This window comes from Pristiophorus japonicus, chromosome 9 (genome assembly GCF_044704955.1).
Source record: "Pristiophorus japonicus isolate sPriJap1 chromosome 9, sPriJap1.hap1, whole genome shotgun sequence".
Lineage (NCBI taxonomy): Eukaryota > Metazoa > Chordata > Chondrichthyes > Pristiophoridae > Pristiophorus > Pristiophorus japonicus.
In genome coordinates, this window is record NC_091985.1 from 170,135,603 (window position 1) to 170,158,962 (window position 23,360).

At 46.4% G+C, this 23,360-nt stretch overlaps 2 protein-coding genes across 2 annotated transcripts in view; both read left to right on the forward strand.

The window, feature by feature from the left end:
• The first annotated feature begins 11,110 nt into the window (after nt 1-11,110).
• On the forward strand, nt 11,111-21,357 carry pet117 (protein PET117 homolog, mitochondrial). The gene is made up of 2 exons (XM_070890127.1): nt 11,111-11,317; nt 21,196-21,357. The coding sequence occupies exons 1-2, from the start codon at nt 11,222-11,224 to the stop codon at nt 21,355-21,357; spliced, it is 258 nt and encodes an 85-aa protein (XP_070746228.1). The 5' UTR covers nt 11,111-11,221.
• Nucleotides 21,358-21,537: 180 nt separating this feature from the next.
• kat14 (lysine acetyltransferase 14) overlaps nt 21,538-23,360 on the forward strand; it is a 53,381-nt gene continuing 51,558 nt past the window's right edge. The window contains exon 1 of the mRNA XM_070890120.1: nt 21,538-21,811. Coding sequence (XP_070746221.1) covers nt 21,544-21,811 — 268 coding nt within the window. The 5' untranslated portion in view covers nt 21,538-21,543. The remainder of the gene's footprint in view (nt 21,812-23,360) is intronic.

A 23,360-nucleotide genomic window follows, 5' to 3' on the forward strand; every position in this document is an offset into this window, starting at 1 on the left:
CAACAATTGATATTTATATAGCGCCTTTAATAGTGAAACGTCCCAAGATGCTCCACAGGAGTGCGTGAGATTAAAAAGAATTGACACTGAGCCGCAAGATCAATAGCTGTAAAATAGAAGCAGCATTGCAGGCACAAATCTGCATCTCACCACTCTGTGGTGAAAAACATTGGAGTGTTACCCATCCAATTTTATTTTGAGTGGATAGACATGCTGCCTAGTGTGGTACTGAGCCGTACAGACCAGGAAAGTCCCAGTTTTGAGTCTGTACTGAGTTAGCTGTTGGAGGTTGGAGGTGGCTCGCTGCCCCTCGGCTGGGAGAGGAAACGGGAGCCAGGTTCCTGCTTATGCGGCCTGTGCGGCCCCCGGCCTGCGAGCACCATCGGAGCAGCCGGGGAGTGGAAGGAGCAGTGAGGAGGCCTAGCCCAGCAGTCTGTGCGGCCCCCGGCCTGCCAGCACCATGAGAGCAGACCGGAGAGTGGAAGGAGCAGCATGGCGGCATACCACTCCAGGGAGCAGCACATGCTGGAGCAGGAGAGCAACTGTAGTGAAAAGGGACATCATCAAGGTCCAGATCGGTGATTGGAGCGTGTGCAGGTACAGCAGGAGCGGCGAGGTTGGGGCGAAGGAGCGGCGAGAGACTGTAGAGGGATGTGATTGGAGCCCAGGAGAGGCGCGAGTTCGGGGCCCAGAAGAGGTGAGGGCCCAGGGGCAGCACAGGCCAGCCCACACTGCGATATGTGTGCGCACTAGGTCCGTGCAGCAGAGCTGGTCTCCAGTCGTCTTGGTTAATCCTTACCACTGGACCAAGACCTAGCTCTGTCAAGTCTGTGTGGTCTGCAACGGCCACCACACGTTAAAAAAATCCATGCACAGGCACCTTCCACCCTTCAAGATTTAGTTCGGACCTGGAATTTTAGGTCCATCATTGAAACACCTGTGAACTTATTGACGTGGAAGCAAGTCAACCTCGATTCGAGGGACGGCCTATGATGATGATGATGATATGATCACAATCCAATGGTAACCCCCCCCCCCACGTGTGCACACTGAGTGAGGATTGGATCAGATGTGCCTGCAAGGCTCCCTGACAAAATTCACCGTCCTGTCTCAGACATGACCAAGGTACCAGAGGGATGCTGGCTACAGTACTCAGCATGAGCCTAAAAAAAATAATTCTACTTTTTTTTGTCAAGAATCAAAGGAGCATCTCAGGTAACTCTTTATTCAATGACAGCATTGGTTGAGATCGGACATTAGTGTTGCTGATTGGTTAGGAACACCTTGACAGTGAATAAAATGAATTCATGGGTAAGTAAGTCACCTAACCATTATCACACGCCTCACTGACTCAAGCAACCCCTCAGCACCAGAGTCTTACTGATGGAGAGTCAATGGTTTAGACTATTGGCTGGCCAGCGCTCAGCCGTGATGAAATAAATAAAGCCACTCTCAGTAGGAGAATATCTACTGAAGTTCATTGAGAAGCAGAAAAACTAATTACAAAAATATTTCAACCATGCAGCTGATTTCTATTTCTGAAGATAATTACAGCTCCTCGATCTCACTTCAGGCAAAACCAGTGGGTGGCCAGGCACCAATTTAAAACAAAAACGTTGTGCTTGGGAGCCTCTAGGTAATATTCTCACTTGTTAAATAGTAATGTAGCTTCACATTCACAGCTCAAAGCTTCCATGCACATATCAGCACTCAAAAGTCCTGCGAACATGCAAATGTGATGGGCAGGAAAAGACCAGCTGGTCCATCAAGCCTGCCCCACGCTCATGACTAGAAACTCCCTCCCCTGCTGCTATGTAATCACCTGGGAGAGGCAAACAACACAGAAAAACCCACGGCCGAATAAGGGAAAAAGATACTGTGGGAAATTCCTCTCCAACCCTCTACTGCTTTGCTTACTTGCTTCCATTTGGTAAGTCTCTCAATGAGCCACTCTCAACACTCCTGTCCATTCTCTTGACATTCGAAATTGGTGCTTGGTTGCGTGTGTACAAGCTGAAGGTCCTCAGCTGCTTGATATCTCTCAGCTGCTCATGAGAGGGGATCCTATTGCTCTCGTCTCTGAGTCAGAAGGTCGTGGGTTCAAGTCCCACTCCAGAGACTTGTGCCTATAATTCAGGCTGACACGACAGTGCAGTATTGTGGGAGCGCTGCACTGTCGGAGGTGCCGTCTTTTGGAAAGGACGTTAAACTGAGGTCCCGTCTGCCCTCTCAGGTCAGATCCCATGTCACTATTTCAAAGAACAGCAGGGGAGTTCTCCCCACTATCCTGGACAATATTTATCCCTCAACCAACATCACTAAAAGAAAAACACATTGGACTAGTCAAGTCTGGGGGCTGACAATGGTATGGATGTGGGTTTCAGTGTGATGAAATGGCCTACATAGGATAGTTAGTGATGAGTCAGCCATCTTGATGGACATGTCTAGTACCTGAGACCAGGCTAATTTAGCAACTAATTATAATGGAGCAAACTTTAGTAAAGAAGCTGATGTCCTAGTGCAAAAGAGGCTGGTGTAGGTTGGAGCCTGCGCTCCTTGCTCCCTGCAACCATTTGCCCCTTTTGCCACATATCTATCTCACAATTTGGCCTTACAAATAGACTGAAGGAAACCCAGCCAACATTTGTCTGGGAGCTTTGAGCATGAAGGAGAATGGTTTAGACACCCACCTTATAAAGAAGTTTAACCTTCATTGGAGTTTTGTGGTCATTTAAGAGGAGAGGAAGACCAGATTGTCCCTTTACTCTTCTCAGCATGGTCCTGAATAATTGTTCAAAAACGTTGGCAACAACCAGAACCTCCAGTATTGATATGACTCAATATTTTAGACAGGTGTTCCTTGAATCTTTCACTCAGTATCTTTGAGATCCCTCCTTGAACCATGTAGAACCATTATACTACATTTGAGATATATACTAACATATCCCATTGGTTTGTCCATTGTTCAAGATAGTCAGTGGAGTGCACAAAGACATCGACTGGAGAAATGTGCTGCACACATGCCTGGAACAGGTACTCCAATGCCATTCAACACACCATTGATAAGATAGTTGACAGTGGACAAGCTCGTTCCACACCTCTTTCAAGAGAGATTGGTTCAGGGGCTCTCCCATCTATCCTTACATTGAGTACATTACGATAAAAACCCAACATTTCAGCCATGTTTTCCTATTGCCACCAGTCTCTTTGTGAAGATCGCATGAAGTCAAAACTTCTTAAACCAGTGAGTGGTTAGAATGTGGAAGTCACTACACAAAGAGTTCCAGAGAATGGCATAGATGCATTCAAGGGGAAGATTGATAAGCACAAGGGAGAAAGGAATTAAAGGATATGATGATGGGGTTAGATGAAGAGGGGTGGCAGGAGGCTTGTGTGGAGCGTAAACAGCGGCATAGACCCAATGGGACAAATAAGAACATAAATAGGAGCAGGATGCCCTACAGCCCCTCGAGCCTGCTCCGCCATTCAATAAGATCATGGCTGATCATCGACCTCAACTCCACTTTCCCACCTGATCTCCATATCCCTCGATTCCCCATGACTCCAAAAATCTATCCATCAGCCTTGAATATATTCAGAAACTCAGCATCCGCAGTCCTCTGGGGTAGAGAATTCCAAAGATTCACAACCCCCTGAGTGAAGAAATTCCTCCTCATCGCTGTCTTAAATGGCCTTCCCGTGACCCGTAGTTCTCGACACTCCAGCCAGGGGAAACTATCTCTTAGCATCTACCCTGTCAATCCCCTTTAGAATCTTGTATGTTTCAATGAGATCACCTCTCATTCTTCTAAACTCAAGAGAAAATAGGCCCAATCTACACAGTCTCTCATCATAAGACAGCCCTCTCATCCCAGGAATCAATCTCGTGAACCTCCGTTGTACTGCCTCCAAGGCAAGTATATCCTTCCTTACATAAGGAGACCAAAACTGTGCACAGTACTCCAGGTGTGGTCTCACGAAGACCCTGTACAATTGTAGCAGGACTTCCTTGCTCTTATACTCCAATCACCTTGCAATAAAGGACAACATGCCATTTGCCTTCCTTATTGCTTGCTGTACTGCCCACTAGCTTTCTGTGTTTCTTGCACAAAGACACCCAAATCTTCCTGAACACCAACATTTAAAAGTTTCCCTCCATTTAAAATAGATTCTGTTTTTCTATTCTTCCTACCAAAGTGAATAACCTCACATTTCCCCACATTATATTCCATCTGCCACCTTCTTGCTCACCCAGTCTATCAATATCACTTTGCAATCGCTTTGTGTTCTCCTCACAGCTTACTGTCCCACCTAGCGTTGTATCATCAGCAAACTTGGATATATTACACTCGGTCCTTTCATCTCGGTCATTAATGTAGATTGTAAATAGCTGAGGCCCCAGCACTGATCCTTGCAGCACCCCACTAGTTACAGCCTGCCAACTTGAAAAAGACCTGGTTTATCCCTACTCTCTGTTTTCTGTCCGTTAACCAATCCTCTATCCATGCTAATACATTACCTCCAATCCCATGAGCCCCTATCTTGTGTAATAACCTTTTATGTGGTACCTTATCGAATGCCTTTTGGAAATCCAAATGTACTACATCCTCTGGTTCCCCTTTATTTTCCCTGCTAGTTACATCCTCAAAAAACTCGAATAAATTTGTCAAACACAATTTCCCTTTCATAAAACCATGTTGGCTCTGCCTAATCATGATATAATTATCTAAGTGCCCTGATACCACTTCCTTAATAGATTTCAGCATTTTCCCAATGACTGATGTCAGGCTAACTGACCTGTAGTTTCGTTTTCTCTCTCCCTCCTTTCTTGAATAGCGGGGTTGCATTTGCTACCTTCCAATCTGCTGGGACCGTTCTCGAATCTCAGGGAATTTTGAAAGATCAAAACCAGTGCATCCACTATCTCTGCAGCCACCACTTTTAGAACCCTAGGATGTAGGCCGTCAGGTCCAGGGGATTTGTCGACTTTTATTCCGATTAGTTTCTCTCGTACTTTTTCTCTACTTATATTAATTACATTAAGTTTCTGACCCTCATTAGACCTTTGTTTCCCCACCATTAAAGTTATGCTTTTTACGTTTTCTACTGTGAAAAATATTTGTTTAACATTTCTGCCATTTCCTTATTCCCCTTAATAATTTCTCCTACCTCATTCTCTTATGGATTAATGTTTACTTTTGCTACTTTCTTCCATTTTACATACTAGTAGAAGCTCTTACAATCTGTTTTTATATTTCTTGCTAGTTTTTGCTCATAGTCTTTTTCCCTTATCATTGATTTTTTGGTCACCCTTTGCTGGTTTCTGAAACTCTCCCAATCCTCAGGCTTATTGCTATTCTTCGCAACATTATAAACTTCTGCTTCCAATCTAACGCTATCCTTAACTTCTTTAGTTAGCCATGGATGGATCACTTTTCCTGGGGATTTTTGTTTCCAAATGGAATGTACTTTTGTTGAGAATTATGAAATATTTCTTTAAATGCCAGCCACTGCAAATCTATTGCCGTATCTTTTAATTTATTTTTCCAACCTACCTTAGCCAACTTGCCCTTCATACCTATGTAATTGGCTTTATTTAAGTTTATTTACTTAAAATAGTTACAGCACAGAAGGAATCCATTCGGCCCGTTGAGTCCATGTTGGCTCCCTGAAGAGCAGTTCAGCCAGTCGCAATCCCCAGCCCTTTCTCTGTAGCCCTGCAAAAAAAATTTTCTTTCAGGTACTTATCCAATTCCCTTTTGAAAGCCACGATTGAATCTGCCTCCACCAACCTGTCAGGCCGTGCATTCCAGATCCCAACCACTCGCTGCATAAATGTTTTTTTCCTCATATCACCTCTGGTTCTTCTGCCAATCACCTTAAATCTGTGTCCTCTGATTCTCGACCCTTCCACCAATGGGAACAGTTTCTCTCTATCTACTCTGTCCAGACCCCTCATGATTTTGAACACCTCGATCAAATCCCCTCTCAACCTTCCCTGCTCCAAGGAGAACAGCCCCAGCTTCTCCAGTCTATCCATGTAACTGAAGTCCCTCATCCCTGCAACCATTCTTGTAAATCTTTTCTGCACCCTCTCCACGGCCTTCACATCCTTTCTAAAGTGCGGTGCCCAGAATTGGACACAATACTCCAGTTGTGGCCGAATCAGTGTTTTATAAAGTTTAACATAACTTCCTTGCTTTTGTACTCTATGCCTCTATTTATAAAGCCCAGGATCCCGTATGTTTTTTAACTTTGCTTTCTCAACCTGTCCTGTCACCTTCAACGATTTGTGCACATATACCCCCAGGTCTCTCTGTTTAGAATTGTCCTCTTTAGTTTATATTGCCTTTCCTTGTCCTTCCTACTAAAATGTATCACTTTGCACTTTTCTGCGTTAAACTTCATCTGCCACGTGTCCGCCCATTCCACCAGCCTGTCTATGTCCTCTTGAAGTCTATTCCTATCCTCCTCACTGTTCACTATATTTTCAAGTTTTGGGTCATCAGAAAAGCAGTGGTCCTAGTACCGAGCCCTGGGGAACACTACTGTATACCTTCCTCCAGTCCGATAAACAACCGTTCACCACTACTCTCTCTTTCCTGTCACTGAGCCAATTCCATATCCATGCTGCCACTGTCCCTTTTATTCCATGGGCTTCAATTTTGCTGGCAAGCCTATTATGTGGCACTTTATCAAACGCCTTTTGGAAATCCTTGTACATCACATTAACGCATAGCCCTCATCAACCCTCTCTGTTATCTCCTCAAAAAATTCAATCAAGTTGGTTGAATACAATTTGCCTTTAACAAATCCGTGCTGGCTTCTCTTAATTAATCCACAGTTGTCCAAGTGACTGTTAACTTTGTCCCTGATTATCGTTTCTAAAAGCTTCCCGCCATTGAGGTTAAGCTGACTGGCCTGTAGTTGCTGGGTTTATCCTTGCATCCTTTTTTGAACAAGTTTGTAACATTTGCAATTCTCCAGTCCTCTGGCACCACTCCCGTATCCAAGGAGGATTGGAAGATTGTGGCCAGTACCTCACGATTTCCACCTTTACTTCCCTCAGCAACCTAGGATGCATCCCACCCCGTCCTGGTAGTTTATCTACTTTAAGTACAGTCAGCCTTTCTAGTATCTCCTCTTTATCAATTTTTATCCCATCCAGTAGCTCAACTACCTCCTCTTTTACTATGACTTTGACAGTGTCTTCTTCCTTGGTAAAGACTGATACAAAGTACTCATTTAGTACCTCAGTCATACCCTCCGCCTCCCTGTGTAGGTCTCCTTTTTGGGAAAATGCTGAAGTCCATCATTAAGGAAGCAATAGCAGGACACTTAGAAAATCATAATTTAGTCAAGCAGAGTCAGCATGGTTTTATGAAAGGGAAATCATGTTTGACAAATCTGCTGGAGTTCTTTGAGGATGTAACGAGCAGAGTGGATAAAGGAGAACCAGCTGATGTCATATATTTGGATTTCCAGAAGGCATTCGGTAAGGTGCCACATAAAAGGTGACTGCACAAGATAAGAGTTCACGGGGTTGGGAGTAATATATTAGCGTGGATAGAGGATTGGCTAACTAACAGAAAACAGAGTCAGGATAAATGGGTCTTTTTCAGGCTGGCAAACAGTATCTAGTGGGGTGCCACAGGGATCAATGCTGGGGCCTCAACTGTTTACAATTTATGACTTGGATGAAGGGACCAAATGTAACGTAGCCAAATTTGCTGATGATACAAAGATAGGTGGGAAAGTAAGTTGTGAGGATGATGCAAATTATCTACAAAGAGATATAGATAGGCTCAATGAGTGGGCAAAAATTTGTCAGATGGACTATAATGTGGGAAAATGTGAGGTTATCCACTTTGGTAGGAAAAATAAAAAAGCGAATTATTTAAATGGGGAGCGATTACAAAATGCTGCACTACAGAGGGATCAGGGGGTTCTTGTGCATGAAACGCACAAAGTTAGCATGCAGGTACAGCAAGTAATCAGGAAGACAAATGGAATGCTGGTCTTAATTGCAAAGGGGATAGAGTATAAAAGTAGGGAAGTCCTGCTCAAACTGTACAGAGTATTGGTGAGACCACACCTGGAGTACTGCTTACAGTTTTGGTCTCCTTAATTAAGGATATACATGCATTGAAGGCTGTTCAGAGAAGGTTCATGAGGTTGATTCCTGAGAGGAAGGGGTTGTTATATGAAGAAAGGTTGGGCCTATACTCTTTGGAGTTTAGAAGAATGAGAGGTGATCTTATTGAAACATATAAGATTCTGAGGGGGCTTGACAGGGTAGATGCAGAAAGGATGTTTTCCCTCATGAGGGAATCTAGAACTACAGGCCATAGTTTCAGAATAAGGGGCCGCCCATTTAAAACAGAAATGAGGAATTTCTTCTCTTAGAGGGCTGTGAAACTTTGGAATTCTCTAATCCAGAAAGCTGTGGAGGCTGGGTCTTTGAATATATTTAAGGCGGATATAGACAGAGTTTTGAATGATAAGGGAGTCAAGGGTTATGGGGAGCGGGCACGAAAGTGTAGTTGAGGCTAAGATCAGATCAGCCATGATCTTATTGAATGGCAGAGCAGGCTCGAGGGGCCAAATGGCCGACTCCTGCTCCTATTTCTTATGTAATCGGCCCCATCCCTCCTCTTATTACCCGTTTACTATTTATAAGGATTCTTGTTTATGATAGCTGCCATTCTATTCTCATACCTGTACCCTCTACTTTCCCCTCTTATTTCCTTTTTCAATTCCCCTCTGAACTTTCTGTATTCAGCCTGGTTCTCACTTGTATTCTCAACCCGACACCTGTCACACACCCATTTTCTGCTTCATCTTACTTACTATCTCTTTTGTCATCCAGGGAACTCTGGATTTGATTGCCCTACCTTTCCCCCTTGTGGGAATGTACCTCGACTGTACCCGAACCATCTCCTCTTTAAAGGCTGCCCATTGTTCGATAATAGTTTTGCCTGCTAATCTTCAATTCCAATTTACCCTGTCCTTTTCCATAGCTAACCTAAACCTTATGATACTATGATCACTGTTCCCTAAATGTTCCCTACTGAAACCTGACCCACCTCATTCCGATCCAGTAATGCCTCCTTCCTCATTGGGACAAAAACGTACCAATCTAGAACGTGCTCCTGAACACACTTCAGAAATTATTCCCCCTCTCTGCTCTTTACACTATTACTATCCCAGTCTATATTAGGATAATTGAAGTCCCCCATTATTACTCTATAGGTCTTGCACCGGTCTGGAATTCCCCTGCAAATTTGCTCCTCTATATCCTTCCCTCGAGGAGGTGGCCTATAGAATACGCCTAGTAGTGTGATGATACCCCTGTTGTTTCTTAACTCTAGCCAAATAGATTCTGTCCTTGACCCTTCCAGGACATCCTCTCTCCCCAGCACTGTAATATTCTCCTTAATCAATACTGCTACTCCACCTCCTTTCTTTCCTTCCCTATCTTTCCTGAACACCATTTATCCAGGAATATTTAGTATCCAATCCTGCCCTATTTTGAGCCAGGTCTCCGTTATCGCCATGACATCATTTTCCCAGCTCACCAACCTTATTTACCATGCTTCGTGCATTTACATACATGCACTGCAACCTATCTTAGACCTTCTTGTATTTTCTTAGTCTGACCCCACCTAATACCGTACTCTCTCTTAATCTAGTGCTATCTGTATCTCCCACTCAAATTCATGAAAGCAGGGTTAATGGGTTTTCTTCGAATCATACAGCACAGGTCCATCGTGCCTGTGCCGGCTCTTTCACAGAGCTATCCGGTTCGCCCCACTCCCCTGCGTATTCCCCACAGGCCCTGCAATTCTTTCCTTTTCAAGTAGATAGCCAATTCCCTTTTTTTGAATCTGCCTCCAGACCCCTTTCAGACGGTGCATTCTATAGTATTAGGCAGTCCCTCGTATCGAGGATGACTTGCTTCCTCACCAAAAAGGGATGAGTTCACAGGTGTTTCAATGAGGGACCTGACATTCTAGGTTCCAAACTACATGTGGAAGGGTGGAAGAGGTCTGTGCGTGGATTATTTTAACGTGGGGTGGCTGTTGCACACCAGCCACCACACGGGCTTGACAGAGCTAGGTCTTGGTCCAGGAGCAAGGGTCGGCAAGACAGTGCATTCGAGATCAGAACTGGCTGCGTTATTTAAAAAAATATGAAAAGGGGTGGTGCAACAAGACCTGTGTCATGGTACATCAGTCATTGAAGGTTGGCATGCAGGTACAACAGGCGGTGATGAAGGCAAATGGCATGTTGGTCTTCATAGCTAGGGGTTTTGAGTATAGGAGCAGGGAGGTCTTACTGCAGTTGTACAGGGCCTTGGTGAGGCCTCACCTTGAGTATTGTGTGCAGTTTCGGTCTCCTAATCTGAGGAAGGACGTTCTTGCTATTGAGGGGGTGCAGCGAAGGTTCACCAGACTGATTCCCGGGATGGCAGGACTGACATATGAGGAGAGACTGGATCAACTGGGTCTGTATTCAGTGGAGTTTAGATGGATGAGGGAGGGGGGTCTCATAGAAACATGCAAGATTCTGACAGGACAGGACAGGTTAGATGCGGGAAGAATGTTCCCGATGTTGGGGAAGTCCAGAACCAGGGGACACAGTCTTAGGATAAGGGGTAGGCCATTTAGGACTGAGAAGAGGAGAAACTTCTTCACTCAGAGAGTTGTTAACCTGTGGAATTCACTACCGCAGAGAGTTGTTGATGCCAGTTCATTGGATATATTCAAGAGGGAGTTAAATATGGCCCTTACGGCTAAAGGGATCAAGGGGTATAGAGAGAAAGCAGGAAAGGGGTACTGAAGGAATGATCAGCCATGATCTTATTGAATGGTGGTGCAGGCTCGAAGGGCCGAATAGCCTACTCCTGCACCTATTTTTTATGTTTCTAAAAAAGCTCATCTGCTTTTGCCAATCTTACAATGTAGCCTTTTGCTCTGGAAGAACCACAGGGGAGCCCCAGACGTTGCGACAGTTGTTCTGGTGCTGCTGCTCCTGCCTGGGATCTGGCTCTGGGCGCTCACGGTCTCCATGGTGATAGACCTTTCCGTCTCTGTTGCTTCTGTCTGGGAGAGGAAGACTGGGCCTTTTCCGCGCTCGGCTGGGCGGAGTCTACGGTCTCCATGGTGACAGGCCGGGGCTCCCGTCCTCCCCGCTCCAAGCCCAACACAAGGCCGCAGGGATGTCGGTGGTATCCAAGGTGGTGCTCGGCGTTTCGGTGGTGTTGACGGCGGGGACCGTAGCCGGAGTGCACCTGAGGCAGCAGCTGGACAGAGAGGTCGGTCGGTGGAGGCGCTGAGAGTCTAGGCCCCGAATGCAGCCGCGGGCATGGTGCCCTTTCGGGGCCAGGGGAAATATGCTCCCACTGCCGGCGGCCTTTTCATTCGACGACGCCGCCCGCCGCCGGTTGGTTGGGGGAGGGGAGGGGAGGCGACCGTTGGGTCACGTGAGGCGGGCGCGCGCGCGCGCGGCCCAGTGTGTGTGTGTGTGTCCTCGGAGCGCGAGCCGCCGCGCGGGCTCGGCCAACCGGCCCCTCTGATTGGCCGAGCCCGGCCCAGTGTTTGTCGTCACAGTGGGCTCAGGTAGCCGGCCCCTGTGATTGGCCAAACGCGGCCCAATGTGTGTCCTCACAACGGGCTCAGGCAGCCGGCCCCTGTGATTGGCCAAACGCGGCCCAATGTCTGTGTCGTCACAGCGGGCTCAGGCAGCCGGCCCCTGTGATTAGCCGAGCGCGGCCCGGCCATTGTGACCAGCCCCTTGGAGACACCCCAGCACCAGGCGGGAAGGCTCTGCTCATCCAGCAGCAAAAAAAGGTGCTTGTATTTATGTAGCGCCTTTCACGACCGCGGAGGCGTCCCACAGCGCTTTACAGCCAATGAAGTACCTTTTTTGTAAGAAGTGTGGTCAGTTGTAAGAAAAAGCAATTTGCAGCACAGCAAGCTCCCACAAACAGCAGTGTGATAATCTGGTTTTAGTGATGTTGGTTGTGGGATAAATATTGGCCAGGACTCTTCCCCAACTCTCCTTTCAAATAGTTCCCTGGGATCTTTTATGTCCACCTGAGACGGAAAATCTGCTTAACGTCTTATCCGAAAGACAGCACCTCCGACAGTGCGGCACCCCCTCTACGCTGCACTGTCAGTCTAGATTTTGTGCTCAAGTCTCTGGAGTGGGACTTGAGCCCACAGTCTTCTGACTCAGAGGTGAGAGTGCTGCCCACTGAGCCACAGCTGACACTGTCTCAATAAAAGAAAGACTTGCATTTATATAGCGCCTTTCGTGACCACCGGACGTCTCAAGGCGCTTTACAGCCAATGAAGTACTTTTGGAGTGTAGTCACTGTTGTAATGTGGGAAACGCGGCAGCCAATTTGCGCACAGCAAGCTCCCACACACAGCAATGTGATAATGACTGGATAATCTTTTTTTGTTGTGTTGATTGAGGGATAAATATCGGCCAGGACACCAGGGATAACTCCCATGTTCTTCTTCGAAATAGTGCCATGGGATCTTTTACGTCCATGTGAGAGGGCAGATGTATCATCCGAAGGACGGCACCTCCATGCAGTGTTTCCTTTTGGATGCCTGTTTTAATATCTGCTATGTGGCTTAGTTTCAAATTGTATTTGATAATCGCTCCTGCCAAGAAGCGTCGTGGGTCATTTTACTACATAAAAAGGAACTATATTAATGTAAGTTGTTCTGCTAAACCTTCAGAAATCACTTCTTAGGCCCCCGTGGGAGTATTATGTCCAATTCTGGGCACCGCAGTTTAGAACGCTTGTGGAGGAAATTTACGAGAAAGGTACCAGGGATGAGGGATTTAAGTTATCTGGAGAAGCTAGGATTGTTCTCCTTAGAACAGAGAGGGTTAAGGCGAGAATTAAGAGGTGTTCAATATTATATGGGGTTTTGATAAACTCGGGACAAACTGGCAGAAGGTTGGTAATGCGGACACAGATAAAAGACCAGGAGAAAGTAGAATTTTTTTTACTCAGTGAGTTATTATGGTCTGGAATGCACTGTCTGAAAGGGTGGTGGAAGAAAAGAAAGACTTGAATTTATATAGCGCCTTTCACGACCATTGGATGTCTCAAAGCGCTTTACAGTCAATGAAGTACTTTTAGAGTGTAGTCACTGTTGTATTGTAGGAAACGCGGCAGCCAATTTGCACACAAGCAAGCTCCCACAAACAGCAATGTGATAAGAAATAGGAGCAGGAGATTTGGCCCCTTGAGCCTGCTCCGCCATTTAATAGAAACATAGAAAATAGGTCTAGCAGTAGGCCATTCGACCCTTCGAGCCTGCACCACCATTCAATATGATTATGGCTGATCATGCACTTCAGTACCCCATTCCTGCTTTCTCTCCATACCCCTTGATCCCTTTAGCCGTAAGGGCCACATCTAACTCCCTTTTGAATATATCTAACGAACTGGCCTCAACAACTTTCTGTGGTAGAGAATTCCGGATCACAATTCTCTGACTGAAGAAGTTTCTCCCCATCTCGGTCCTAAATGGCTTACCCCTTATCCTTAGACTGTGACCCCTGGTTCTGGACTTCCCCAACATCGGGAACATTCTTCCTGCATCTAACCTGTCCAGTCCCGTCAGAATTTTATATGTTTGATCATGTCTGATCTGAATGACCAGATAATCTATTTTTTTGTTATGTTGATTGAGGGATAAATATTGGCCAGGACACTGGGGATAACTCCCCTGCTGTTCTTTGAAATAATGGGATCTTTTACATCCACCTGAGAAAGCAGACGGGGCCTCGGTTTAACGTCTCATCCAAAGGATGGCACCTCCGACAGTGCAGCACTCACTCAACACTGCACTGGAGTGTTAGCCTAGATTTATTTATGCTCAAGTCCCTAGAGTGGGGCTTGATCCCACAATTTTCTGACTCCGGCATGAGTGCTACCCACTGAGACACAGCTGAAGCAGATTCAGACGTAACTTTCAAAAGAGAATTGGATAAATACTTGAAGGGGGAAAATATTGCAGTGCTCTGGGGAGAGCGAAGGTGAGTGGGGACTAATTGGGGATAACTTCAATCTCTGACCCTGAATTACGCGGTGTCAATAGTCACTCTGATTTTAAGGTAAAAGCAAAACACACAAAATCTGGAACTAAAACAGAAAAGGCTGGATACAGTCAGTCTTTCGGGTTTGTACCTTTCTTCACAACATTACGTACAGGCCTGAAACCCGGGCTGTCCTCTCCACAATGCTGACTGATCCACTGCTTTTGTTACTAAGAAATCTATATTTACTCAATATGGAGTTCGCACACATTCCACATACCTAACTTAACAACGTCTAGCGGTTCAGGTACAGGGACCCTCCAAATTGAGGGGGAGGGTTGGGTGGTGCTGCTGGAGTTTAACGTGCCTGCTTGTTGCTCCAGCTAGGACCACCTTGCTGTACTAGGTTACTGGATAATCTGGGAAGCATCCCAGCACCCGGAGAGAGATTAAACCTTCCAGATCCCATCAATGAGTCAGCTTGGTTGGCTAACTATCAGCAGCTCTGCCTGGCTCAGTATCTGATTATCTAGTCTGTCATAGAGGATTGCCCTGTCCAATCTTCTATCATGAGGTGTGTCATCTAGCTAAGTCAATCCCGAGGCAATCTAAACTTTCCTTCACATGCCCAAGGAGAATAGAAGCTAGTTGGTTATTGGATAACTGACAGGAGTGGGTTTGAGTCCTTATTCATCGTCGGCAGTCCCTCGAAATCGAGGAAGACTTGCTTCCACTCCAAAAGTGAGTTCTCGGTGACTGAAAAGTCCAATTTGGGAATTACAGACTCTGTCACAGGTGGGACAGACAGTGGTTGAAGGAAAGGGTGGGTGGGGAGTCTGGTTTGTCGCATGCTCCTTCCGTTGCCTGCACTTGATTTCTGCATGCTCTCGGCAACGAGACTCGAGGTGCTCAGCGCCTTCCTGAATTCACTTCCTTCACTTAGGTCAGTCTTTGGCCAGATGTCGGTGGGGATGTTGCACTTTATCGGGGAGGCTTTGAGGGTGTCCGTGAAACGTTTCCTCTGCCCATCTGGGGCTTGCTTGCCATGTAGGAGTTCCAAGTAGACCGCTTGCTTTGGGAGGCATGCGGATAATGTGGCCCACCCAGCGGAGCTGGTCGAGTGCGGTCAGTGCTTCGATGCTGGGGATGTTGGCCTGATTGAGAACACTGACGTTAGTGCGTCTGTCCTCCCAGGGGATTTGCAGGATCTTGTGGAGGCATTGTTGGTGGTATTTCTCCAACGATTTCAGCTGTCTACTATATATGGTCCACGTCGCTGAGCCATACAGGAGGGCAGGTATCACTACAGCCCTGTAGACCATAAGCTTGGTGCCAGATTTGAGGGCCTGATCTTCGAACATTCTGTTCCTCAGGCAGCCGAAGGCTGCACTGGAGCACTGGAGACAGTGTTGACCCTCGTTGTCGATGTCTGCCCTTGCTGATAAGCTCTCGAGGTATGGAAAGTGGTCCAAGTTGTCCAGGGTCCCGCCGTGGATCTTGATGACTGGGGTGGCAGTGCTGCGTGGCAGGGTCAGGTTGGTGGAGGACTTTTGTCTTACGGATGTTTAGCATAAGGCCCATGTTCTCGTACACCTTGGTGAAGGTGTTGACTATAGCTTGGAGTTCAGCCTCAATGTGTGCAGACGCAGAAGCTTAGTCCTTACTCGATGGACAGTAGCTACCAGATACATCAGCTGATTGGCAATGTGAGCATCTCAGCATAAAATGAGTGTACATTGGCACCATCCTCCTGACAACAATATGAGTAAATACACCATTGCTCACAAGTGGGATTGTGGGATTAGACTGGAAAGCTCTTTGTCGGCTGGCGCAGACACGATGGGCCGAAATGACCTCCTTCCGTGTTGTTAATTTCTCTGATTCTATGCTCCATTAATTGAAGGTGGGGAGCTTCATGAACAAAAAGAAAATGCTGGAAATACTCAGCAGGTCAGGCAGTATCTGTGGAGAGAGAAATCGAGTTAACGTTTCAGGTCAATGACCTTTTGTCAGAACTGGAAAAGGTTAGAGATGTAACAGGGTTTAAGCAAGTGCAGGAGCAGGGAAAGGGGTTGGGGGGGGGGGGGGGAGGGTACATAAAAACATAAGAAATAGGAGCAGGAGTAGGCCATACGCCCCCTCGAGCCTGCTCCGCCATTCAATAAGATCATGGCTGATCTGATCATGGACTCAGCTCCACTTCCCTGCCCGCTCCCCATAACCCTTCACTCCCTTATTGCTCAAAAACCCTCAAGAGAAGAAATTTCTCCTCATCTCAGTTTTAAATGGGTGGCCCCTTATTCTAAGACTATGTCCCCTAGTTTTAGTTTCCCCTATGAGTGGAAATATCCTCTCTGCACCCACCTTGTCGAGCCCCCTCATTATCTTATAAGTTTCAATAAGATCACACCTCATTCTTCTGAACTCCAATGTGTATAGGCCCAGTCTGTGGTCTGTGATAGGGTGGAGGCAGAAGAGATTGAATGACAATAGGGATGATAGTGCAAGGCAGAAGGAGATGGTAATGTGACCAGGAAAGAAACAAAAGATGGGTCTAGAAGAGGTGTAAATGGGAACAGCAGAATCCTCAACATCCACTGTCTGATAAATGGGGGCAGAGGTTCTGATCTGAAATTGTTGAAGTCGATCAGATTCCCAGCGTCAGCAGTATCTTGCTTTTGTATTGGAGCTTCCTGAAGAACTGCTTCCATTCCTACCCCAGTTGATTTTAGTGGCTGTTATGATTGTGATTTGTTAGACTGTACCTGGGTTTATTTTTCCAATACACGGGAACATTCTCTGGAGCATAGTATGTATCCTAATTAGAATCCTTCCACAGTAAATGAAGCTTGCTCCCTATAAACAGAATGTTTAATGTTGCTTCCTCAGACCCCAGTCAGATTCAGTCAAAAGTAAGGTTGATATTGTGACCAGAAAGGCTATGATGACATTTGCTTTCAGTTAATGAAGAGCATCGATAGGTATAGCATCACCTGAAGCATTGGAAGTTCATTGCAATTTTCCTTGGGTTCTATCACCAGTATGGTACAGACAATGGGCCCAAATTTGGCCCTCTGGTTTTTTCGGCGCACTTACTTGAGGTGCGGCGACTTTCTGCTCTCAACGGCGCTGAAAATATATCGCCGTATTCTCCCCGCTCTGTGGACCTTCCTAATGCTTGGCGTGGCATGGCAATCATAGTAGGGGACGGAGCTAGGGTCCTGCTCCTAAAAGAGTGCTGGCAGCTGTCCGCATGCGCAGTAGAGCGTTCACGCATGCGTAGTAGCTCCTCCCATGATGATGATGAGTGCCTGCAGCGTGGGACCCAACGCGTCCCGCCCTTATCCCGGGCCGAGTGGCCTGCCGCCTTCCTGCGCTAAGGGCTACAAGAAACAGGTTGGTGGTGGGAGACTTTTGATCGGGGAGAGGGGAGAGGGGGGTGGGGGGCGGCGGGTGGCGGTTGAGGAAGGAGGAGAGTTTCTTTTAGAAAAAGAACAAGCTGCTCGAATTAGAAAAGTTGTCCCTAGACTGTCTGCTGATAAGAGCAGTAACAAAGGCAGTCAGCACCATCAAAATTCAACTGCAAACCATATAATAAACTGCAGAAATTCAGATTGGTGGATTTTAAAGTCAACTCAAGCTGAGCGATTACATTTATGAAGAGAAATGGCCGAGTGTACATAATCCATATAAAGATTACCTCGGATAGAACAGAGTGGCTTCACTGACAAGAATTCCTTGGATGTAGATTTAGCCTCAAGGATTGACTGTGCTTCAATAAAACTTGATTTTCTGTTCTTGCATTGTGTATTTTGTTTTCCAATTTCACAGTACTGGTAGAATGATTAAAATAATGAAAGTAACAGATTACACTAATAATTGATTCATAAATGGTTTTATGAAACCCTTTGTCTTCTGATATAAATGATATATGCATATTTTATGAAGCTTCATATAGTGGAATGTGTAAATTATGCAAAAGTTACAGTACGCGATCTGTATTAGTTGTTGTGAAGGTGTCCTCTGCGCTTCCCTTCCCTCGCCCCCATCTCTGGCTACCTGCACTGATTTCTTAACTCTCCAAGGGTTTTCTGTGCGGCTACATGTGGCCACATACACTGGCCTAAGTTAGTTTGGAGCAACTGTTAGCTGTCCAAACTGGCTTAAATGGCCAAAGCATGCGTAGGTAGCTGGTAACGCCACCTTTTGAACTAAACTAAAAATATCCTAACTAACTCACTTATACTGGTGCAAATTAAATATGCAGAATGGGGATTTTTAAGATACTCTAGAAAAATCAAGTTGCTCCAAAAAGAAATGGAGCAACTCCTGGGCAAATTTGAGCCCTACGTGTGGGTTCTTGTACAGAAACACCATTCCTGGCACTAACTTGGGCAGCTCTTCCTTTCCTGTTTCTTTTGGCATCAGAGCGATGACGTAGTCTGTTATTGTACTGTTCGATTTGGACTTGTCCTTCAGAAGCTGTATCTTGCAAGGCATATTATAGACAATAAGAACAGAAAATGCTGTAAATAATCAGCAGGTCAGGCAGCATCTATGGAGCGAGAAACAGATTTAACATTTCAGATCAATGACCTTTTGAGCCCCTGATTACCTCCGACCCCCCCCCCCGCAAAACACCCACTCCCCCGGCCTTCTGACCTCCCCCCGGCCAAAACTGCCAAACGCCTTCCCAGATTCTTCCTTAGCCTGAACCAGACAGCGCACAACTAGGGTGTCCTGTTCAACCTGGAGCTGAGCAAGACTGCTGACTCCCACCGTCGCATCGTTGCTCACAAACACCTTTCCAATTACCAGCATTTCATCACAGACTCCCAAGTTGTCCAAAACTCTGCTGTCTGCATCTCGCCCCACACCAGGCCTGATCATTCATCAGCCCATTCCCACTGTATTAATCCTTCTCATTTACCAATCTCTCGATGGCATCGTTGCGCCCCATCTCTGCAGCCTCCTTAGAACATAAACATAAGAATTAGGAGCAGGAGTAGGCCATATGACCCCTCAAGCCTGCTCCGCCATTCAATAAGATCATTGGTGATCTTCTATCTCAACTCCACTTTCCTATCCCTTGATTCCCCAGAGTCCAAAAAATCTATATCTCAGCCTTGAATATACTCAGAGACTGAGCACCCACAGTCCTTTGGGGTAGGAAATTCCAAAGATTGACAACCCTCTGAGTGAAGAAATTTCTCCTCATCTCCGTCTTAATTGGCCGACCCCTTAACCTGAGACTGTGCCCCCTAATTCTAGACACTCCAGGCAGGGGAAACAATCTCTCAGCGTCTACCCTGTCAATCCCCCTCAGAATCTTATATGTTTCAATGAGATCACCTCTCATTCTAAACACCAGAGAGTGTAGGCCCAATCTGCTCAATTGTGTCCCGTCCCATTCCCTTCGGCCCTCTGACTCTGTGGGATAACCTTGTTATCTCCTAGTGGTTGGTTCTTGTCTCTTGCTGGAAGGCAAGAAACAGGAGAGAGGAAAAAGGTGGCATCTCAGCTCAGTCAACACCTCACGTGGAAAGCTAGGAACTGAGGTCCAGGAGCATGTGCAACTACAAAAGTACCACAGACTGAAGCAGAAGTAGCCTCCTGAGTCTGTAACAATTACCACTGGGCTAAAAAATGCAGCCCGCTGGATAATTGAGGGGTTCTGTTGCTAATGATGCCCGATATTGAGATACAAGCTCTTTTTCAATGAGGGGGTTGGTCCTAGTTTTTTATGCATAGAAAATGCAAGAGTGAAGGAATTTAACAAGTGAAGAGCATATCTATAGTTACAGAAAAGTGACTAAATTATATTAAAGGTTCTGGTTAACCCTGGTACCTGCTTATAATCCAGCGCAAGTGGGTAACACCAAATTCGATCGGGAGAGTGAATCTTCACACACGTGTATTTAAATACACACGCAGTGCCCTGATCGTTGGTCTCCAACTGCCGCTGAAAAGAAGCAGCAGGGGAGTTGGTACTTTGCTCACATTCAAAGTTTAGATGTGGCCCAGCCAAGTTCCCGCTCCGCCATTTTAGTTTAAAAGTTGGCATCACAAGTTGGGATCAGACTGCAGCTGATAGAAAGTAAAATGGATAAATGCTGAACTGATAACCGTTCAATTGTTCTTGCACAGTGACTGTTGGATTTCTGGAAAGTGTAGTATAGTATATAATAGTTGCACTATAAAATGTACTACTGATGCCAGGTAAATGTATATTTGTTCAGTGTCCTCTTTATTCAGTTAAATGGGTACTTAAGGAACATTTTATACTTGAATCAGGAATCCCAGATGTGTGCGGGAATGTGATGTGGATTCAGATGCTATTCTTTTGGATCAGGTTCATGCTAAAAGAAAGAAAGCATTTATATAGCGCCTTTCACGACCACTGGACGTCCCAAAGCGCTTTACAGCCAATGAAGTACTTTTGAAGTGACGTCACTGTTGTAATGTAGGAAACATGGTGGCCAATTTGCACATAGCAAGCTCCCACAAACAGCAGTGAGATAATGACCAGATAATCTGTTTTAGTGATGTTGATTGAGGGATAAATATTGTCCAGGACCCCAGGGAGAACGCCCCTGCTCTTCTTCAAAATAGTGCCACGAGAGAGCAGGTGGGGGCTTGGTTTGACTTCTCATCTAAAAGACGGCACCTCCGATAGTGCTCCCTCAGCTGGAGTGTCAGCCTAGATTCAGTGCTGGAGTCTCTGGAGTGGGACTGTAGCTTCTTGGTTTGTACTTGCTGCTGGCCTTTGTGAATCCAGCGAAATAATGGATTATTAGTTAGATTTTATTGGCAAGTTGACAGCCCAGCCTCAGACATTTTGATCAGCCCCTGTACACAGAAGCGTGAATCAAGGGGCCCAAGTATAATTGTACCCGTCACCACACTCCGCAGCATTTCAATTAGTTAACCGCGTTCAGCCAGTATTCAGGAGTTCCAGTGAGAAATGGCATCTCTGGGGCTCCGAGCTCAAACCTTCAGTCACTTGAGCGATTGGGATGCGCTTCTCCAAAGCTGCTTTGTAATATTCAGCAAATGAATGGAACTTTTTTTAAATTATTGACTGCCAGGCGAGCTTTTGAAGCTAAATCTTCCTTTTTCTTTCTGTAGAGGTTGCGAGAAGGAGTTTTCAGAGATCTTGAACGCCAGGAGCGCAAAAAAGAGAATCTTCGAATCCTGGAAGAGCAGATTAGTCTGACAGAGAAACTGGAAGCCGAACGATTTCAGAGAAGCACCTTGGCCCCTAGGAGCTCTCAACAATCTGACAAGTAGAGGTCTCGTTTTTTGAACGTGCGTCGATGGCTTTGGGTGTTTAATAGATGACAGCTCTGTAAATGTGGAAAAAGACTTGATAGAATTAATGAACCCAAGGTGAATAAAGCTGCTCTTTGGGTGGCTGCTGTATGTATCTAGCAGTTGAACCCTTTCAAGTGTAAACTCTGCCAGAGGTTTGGGAAGATGGAAGATAACGGGGAGATGAAAAGTTTAACTGCTCGCCAAATGGAGGATGAATGTGCACGAATGACTGCCTCCGAGGGTTTGGAGGAAGGAGAGGTTGAAGGGGAAACTCTACTGATAGTTGAGTCAGAGGACCAGGCCTCTGTGGATCTGTCCCACGATCAGAGTGGGGATTCCTTGAACAGTGAACTAGGTGACGAAGGGGAAGTGTCCTGGACGGAAGAGATGTCCTATTACTGTGACAAGTGCCAGAAGTGGATACCTTCACGTATGTATGCTACTACTGAAATATCCATAAGAGTAATGCTTTTTGTTACTGTGAGATACGGGGAGTAGAATTTCCGCTGGGGTTCCCCGATCTCCCTCGAAGTTCGAACGGACAATTGGGTGAACCTCTATGGAATTACTAGTTACAGGCTCAACGTGCACAGTCCTCTAAAATTTGCTAAAAGCAAGTATGATGCTGGGGCTGAGGAAGGTATGAAAGCACCAGTGACATTAAACCCAATGTGAAGGCCCGTATAGCAGTGGGCTGAAGTGCCCCAGTTACCCAACTTGCCAGTGGCTCCCGACAAGTGGTTGCTCTGCATTCGGTCGAATCCATCTATTTGGGCGGTAGACACTGTCCCCGATGGTATAAGCGCTGCTCTGTGTATATTTTCAATTTGCCACCACCTTCAAACTGTGAATATGCGTACACTGTTACACTTATTTATGTTAAGGGCCACTGCCAGGGTGTGGACTTGGCATTCAGAGTTGCACAGGTAGGTTTAGTGCAGTAGTTTTCTTTTACAAATGTAAAAAGCCGTTTTTGAAATCTAAAATAAAAATAGAATGCGCCATAAATACAGCAGGTCCATCCGCATCTGAAAGGAGAAAATATGGAAATAACGTTTTGGCTCAGAACTGAAAGATGTAGACCCTTAAATAGGAGCAAATAAAATGACAGTGTAACTAGTTGTACTGCACCCGCCCCCTGTCAAGCTCCTCCGCCCCCCCCCCCCCCCGGACCGGAAGCTTTCCCTCCACATGGTGCCGAGAAGCAGGACCTGAGACCTGAGGCTCCGACTCTCTTTGCCCGCTCCGGCCCTGACCCTCTTTTCCCCCCCCCCCCCCCCCCCCCGACTGTTGGAGAGCGGCGGGCCTGGGGCCCGAGAGCGAGCGAGAGAGGGACTGGGTGGTGGTGGGGTGGGGGAGGAGAAGAGAGACTTATAGAGCGAGTGAGAGATAGAGATAGGCTGGGGGAGAGTGAGAGAGAGAGACTGTGGGGCGGGGGGGGGGGAAGAGAATGGGGGCTGGGGGGACAGTGAGAGAGAGCGCGAGTGAGTGAGTGAGAGACTGGGGGGGAGAGAAGAGAGACTGGCATGGGGATGAGGAAGAAGAGAGAGACACGGGGGGGGGGGGGGGGAGGGGAGACACGGTGGGGATCGGAGGGGAGAGAGGGAACTCAGGGAAGACGGATCACGTTCTTCCAAACCCCTGCAAGGGACATCGTTGGAGTGGATGAGATCCAGAAGTCACGACACTGTCACTATTCACTTCATACCCAATAAACCTGTTAACAATCCGCACACAATGCCTCATCTATGTAAGGCACTTTGGCTGGGGGAGGGATGTACTTGGACTGGGGTAAGGCTCTTTGGCTGGCCCTTGCTGTCTTCTGGGGAGCTCTGTCCTCTGTCGCTTCAGGAAGTCAAAGTGAATCCGAGTTACAATTTGCAAAGTCAGTGAGAACTTGGGATTGGCGGATCCAGTTACACATTCCTGTGAAACTTCAGGGTATGGCTTATCCTTCAAGGGGACCAATCACAGACAAA